Here is a 5,042-nt window from a genome sequence, read left to right on the forward strand (position 1 = left end):
AGAGAGAGGAGAGAGAGAGAGAGAGAGGGAGAAGGTGTGTGTGTGAAAAGAGACAACTTTAGGCTAACATTACTATTTGCTTCACTTCAACGCCATTACTAAATCAACAAGGTCATGCCACAAGCTGGAGACATTTATATCAACCAGCCAAACACAAAAGCATTTCTGCCTTTGAAGGTCTTTTAAAGCAATGGCACTTCCCATAACTAAATGCAAATGATCGATTAGAAGAGCTCGAATGGCACCTGAAATAGTTGTCACTTCATAACTTGTCCCCTATTTTAAGCCATCATAATAACAACTAAAGGAATAAAAATGCAAAAAAAAAAAAAATTAAATTATATTAAAACAAAAGCGCACAACAAATCACAGTTATTCATACCATATCACTAATTGTATTGTACCATATATCACACAATATTAGCTATTACTACCAAACGGTTATGACAGATGACAAAAACATGACAGATGACAGAAGCTTCAACAAATCAATCTAATCTAAATTTAATTTAAAATATGATGAAATGACTTTAGATGATTTATTCGATTAAGTAACAATAAATAAATCAGAAAGCACAATTATTTCTAAGTTAATTCGATGATTTTATTATCAAAAATGAGCACCACAATAATAATACTGGATAGAGTAGTGACAAAAATAGGAAGGACAAAATGGTGCTGCTACTACTGCGCCACAAAATGAGACTGGCAAGTTTGGAGCTGATGTTAGTGTTAGTGTTGTTGGTGACGAGAAATGGCGACCAGAACGAACCATTTCATACAAACTGAATCAAACTCCCATCATCACCATCATCATCATCATCACCACCATCATCACCATCACCACTACCATCACCGCCACTATTACCATCACCGCCAGTAACCAAGCAAGATGGAATACTCCAGCGTTACAAACAGCACCCTCTTCTCTCCGCTGATAGCACCATCAGGGACCTCAGCTCCAACACATACACACACATAGACAGACCCACCCATATATGACATGTATGTCAGTGTTATTTGTATGTGTATGTGTATGTGTGTGTGTGTGTGTGTGTGTGTGTGTATATGTTTACGAATGTTATGTACCAGTCATTCATTCATTCATTCATTCTTCGCAAGAGATGATGGTAAGTTAAGCGGAGATAGCATTCAAGCATTACGCATAATTAAAGAAGCACAGATAGGATTGGGGCAGTTGGAATTCCATTTTGGGTATTTACATCTATCTTGGAGCATGACCTTGTAAGGTCAATCCTATGTATAGGCTATATGGCTATTTCTTTTAAATTAAAGAATCATACCATACTAAATGAATGAAAAGAATGAACAGCCAACAAAATTGTCCAGTATACACAGATAGATGAAACTATTCAATCTTTTTTTTGCACAAAGAGTCTGAAAGAGGTATTCTTTTAAAATTTGATTTGATATGGACTTGAAAAACATGAATTTACAGTTCTATGAAATGAAATCAAGAGATCAAAGATTAATCTAAATCAATCGGGAGTAAAAAAGTCGAAAGAGAAAGTAGTAAATGCAACAAAATGATGAGTAATGAGCGATTTGATGATTTATATCGTATATTTTTTTCCAAAAAAAAAATTTTGTTTGAGTATATAAAATGCAGAACACAGTATGATAGGACAATGTAGGACAGGTCATTATGTCAAATTCTCTCATAGATACAAAGTGATAAGGCAGGAAAGAATTAAATGCCACCATTTGATTCATCCAACTACATTATCATTAGCAATCTGCAAAATGGTGCTTGTCCGCCGCAGGATTCGAACCTGCGCCCACCGAAGTGGAATGCGACCTGAACGCATCGCCTTAGACCGCTCGGCCAGACGGACCCATGCTGCGGTCTTGTCATCCTCTTGTCATCTCTATGCATAACTATTGCATTTCGGGTATTTTCTAAAATTTTTTTCTACCTTATATTAATATCAAAGTGAAGATTTCATAGTATAATCAAAAAAAAAGTCTGAATGAGAGCTCCAATTTTACGCGACACTATGGAAGGTAAAAAGGACTTTGACTAAATATACAGTGTAACTTAAAATGCTACCTTCTCTGCTCTTGTCATTAGCAATTAAAATGCATTGAGAAAATCAAACTTCTCCGGAGAGCCTACCTATATCTCCCGTACTTATCCGGCTATCCTGTAACGTCACTTTCAATGATACGCTCCGGTCACTGTCACAGTTATTTAGCGGAAAGCTAACAGCGTAATTTAGCAAGAATTTACATGCAAACTTAAATTATACAGTAAATTAGTTCATCAGAATTATGGAAAGCTCTCGAGCAGAAAGCAATTCTTTTAAATGAAGAAGCATTCATTTTAAAATTTATGGCAAATGTGTGACACTTTAGCTACTGTTTAGAATCAGCGCAATTAGTGGTCTTCCTAAGTTGGATGCGTAAAAAAATACTAAAATTTCCTGGTTTCCGGTTTGCCGTAGTCTTCTAGCTTCCGGTTTACTGCAGTCAATATATCATCCATTGTATGATACTTGTGAAATCACACATTTTAGTGGAATTTTCTGCAGCAAATATGCTTTTCAATCATCTTTAGATAATATTCATATAAGATTTTCTGCTTCCTCTCTAACAATGAAATTTGGTTGAAGTTCATCGTTGATTCATTTTTAATATCATTAAATTCAGTTCAAATTTCGTACTTTAATGATCGGCAATTAATTACGATCAACCTTTAATTAATTAATTAATTAATTAATTACACTGGTTTGCATTTAACCGATAGCATAGTCTACAGCAATCTCTTGACCAGCTAGGTACACCATTATACACTTATATAAATTAATATCAAAGAACTGACTCATTAAACAATAATGAATTTAAAAAATTCAATTCTAAAACCTGATCTGATATGCTGATGACGTGGAAAATTGTTTGGCGGAAATTGAAGTGATTCTCATTGTGTATATTTAAATAGTTAAAAAGTATCATTTACTTTAATAATACGAAAGTTGAACAATTAGAATAAATGAATATTTGACAATTACCGAGTCAGTTGTTTCTTCTATGTCAATAAATAACTTTTTATTTCAATACATGGGGCGCAATTGGCTATTTCTTTTAATGCTTTTTGAATAGAATAATTTAATCGTCCATTATTCTCTAAAAAAAAAAAAAAAAAGAAATTCTTCATTAATGGTTATATTAATGCTCAAAAAAAACTTTGGATATTTTCAATGTTACAGTATTTTTTTTTTTTACTTATAAAATTCCATTTTAAATTTTTTCCAAGAAAAATGAAATCCTTATAAGTTCAGAAATTATTGATCGTTCCTTCTAAGTTATTATTTTTATCAGAAATTTACATCAAATTTACTGGAATTGCTTTTCATTAGCAGAAAAAAAAAATTAACCTGTAAAGTGTATAACTTCAAATGTTTCGTTTCATTTCTATTCTATAATTATTCAAATTTATATGTAACCTTTGAAGAAGTATGAAGAAGATAAAGATGTTTCTGTTTTATCACTAAATTGAAGTATCATGCATTAATCAATTTTAGTTGAGTTTTTTCCAGGAAATTTTCCTCTAAGAAATTTAATAGTTTTTTCCAGTAGCAATTTTATGAAATTTCAGAATTGTTGTTGATTCTTATTGCTATTTCCTTCGATATTATTGAATGAAAGAAGATTAGATCTTTCCTTTTTCTTCTTTTTTTAAATAACTGATATAAATGAATTTCAAATTGGGTTCATTTACTTTGTAAATTTTAAACAATTCAAAACCATAAAATTACAAAAATTTACTTTCTTAAAATTGCCGCAGCTGCGGTATTCGTATTAAAACTTGCTGGATTTTTAGCTTTTTCTACAAAATATTTTGGATTTTTCAGTGATTTGTGCTTAAATAAATGAACTGATTAATTATTAGATTTAATCCAAAGCCGTTTAGCTTCAAATTAATATTGCTTCAATTAGTTTCGTTGAGGATTGAGAATGATTGTGAACATTCTAGCATTCCGCTTTACGGAAGCGGAACGGAAATGGTACAGGTAGAAGATATTTCGTGCATTCATTGAAAAAAAAAAAAGTGTACTACATTGATACTATAACAATTTTATTTTGACAAGTGCTTCCTTTCTCTCTTTCTCTCTCTCCCTCTCCCTCTCTCTCTCCCTCGCTCTTTCTCCTTGACTTTATAGTGGTTGCTGTATCAGAATATTGCCACCATCATCATTGCTTCACGAACAAAGATTTGGGAAGTCCTCTACTCATGCTACCACAAATGTGAATGTATTCTTCCGGCCTGCGCAGTGGATTTTTTGGGTAAGATATAGCATGCGTGGAACTGGCCACCTTTCTAAGGATATCAATGATAGATATTGTTGGAGTGTCCTTCTCTTAGATGGATGGTCTTACAAGATTAAATGAGCTTCATCTGCCCGGGTTTGGAATGTCCTTCTCCTAGGATGATCACCGGGAGGCAGACTAACGAGCCTATCCCGCTCGTGCACACACTTTGTCTGCTCTTCAGTTGAGACATCTCTGGCATGAGAGACCCTACTGGAGACATGAGCCACCGCTAGCATTGCTTACATTTTCACAAAGGTACGCAAGCTTCTCTCCCGTGACAGAGTGTGTCCATGGTAAAGACTAATTAGTAAACAAAAAATTATGGATGGATACGATAGCAATTAAATAGAAGGAAAAATTGTCGTGCACACCTGTTTAAAAAAAAAAATCCTAGCATTTTAGCTTTCTGGATGTCGATTTCATAATTACAAGATTATTAGCTGGATCTCCCGGTAATCTGTAAATATCTTTTGAAGAATCCGAATGTTACATGACCAGAAGAATCGGTTTTGGATTATGAACAGAACTCTTCAATATTTGAAATTTATGGATTATTGCACGGAAATGAATTGAAATTATTTATAACAAAGTGATAAGATATGATAAGTTTAAATAAAATATTCATTCATTTCAAGTTAATTTCTTTGATACTAAACTCTGTGATTCAAAATAGTTGAAAGAATGAAATTATTACAGGTGAAAAGGAATTG

The 5,042-nt window shown here is 33.0% G+C and overlaps 1 protein-coding gene and 1 non-coding gene across 2 annotated transcripts; one reads left to right on the top strand and one right to left on the bottom strand.

Moving 5' to 3' along the window:
* Window positions 1-1,772: 1,772 nt before the first annotated feature.
* On the bottom strand, window positions 1,773-1,856 carry LOAG_20021. The gene has a single exon. It is a non-coding gene; the product is annotated as a tRNA-Leu (tRNA).
* A 2,119-nt stretch (window positions 1,857-3,975) lies between these two features.
* On the top strand, window positions 3,976-4,795 carry LOAG_12526 (hypothetical protein; the record flags this gene model as incomplete). Its single annotated transcript, XM_020448556.1, has 4 exons — window positions 3,976-4,031; window positions 4,182-4,305; window positions 4,514-4,587; window positions 4,735-4,795. 4 exons carry the CDS (start codon window positions 3,976-3,978, stop codon window positions 4,793-4,795), a joined length of 315 nt encoding a protein of 104 aa, XP_020301312.1.
* Between the last annotated feature and the right edge of the window lie 247 nt (window positions 4,796-5,042).

This window comes from Loa loa (assembly GCF_000183805.2).
Source record: "Loa loa unplaced genomic scaffold supercont3.26, whole genome shotgun sequence".
Classification (NCBI taxonomy): Eukaryota; Metazoa; Nematoda; class Chromadorea; order Rhabditida; family Onchocercidae; genus Loa; species Loa loa.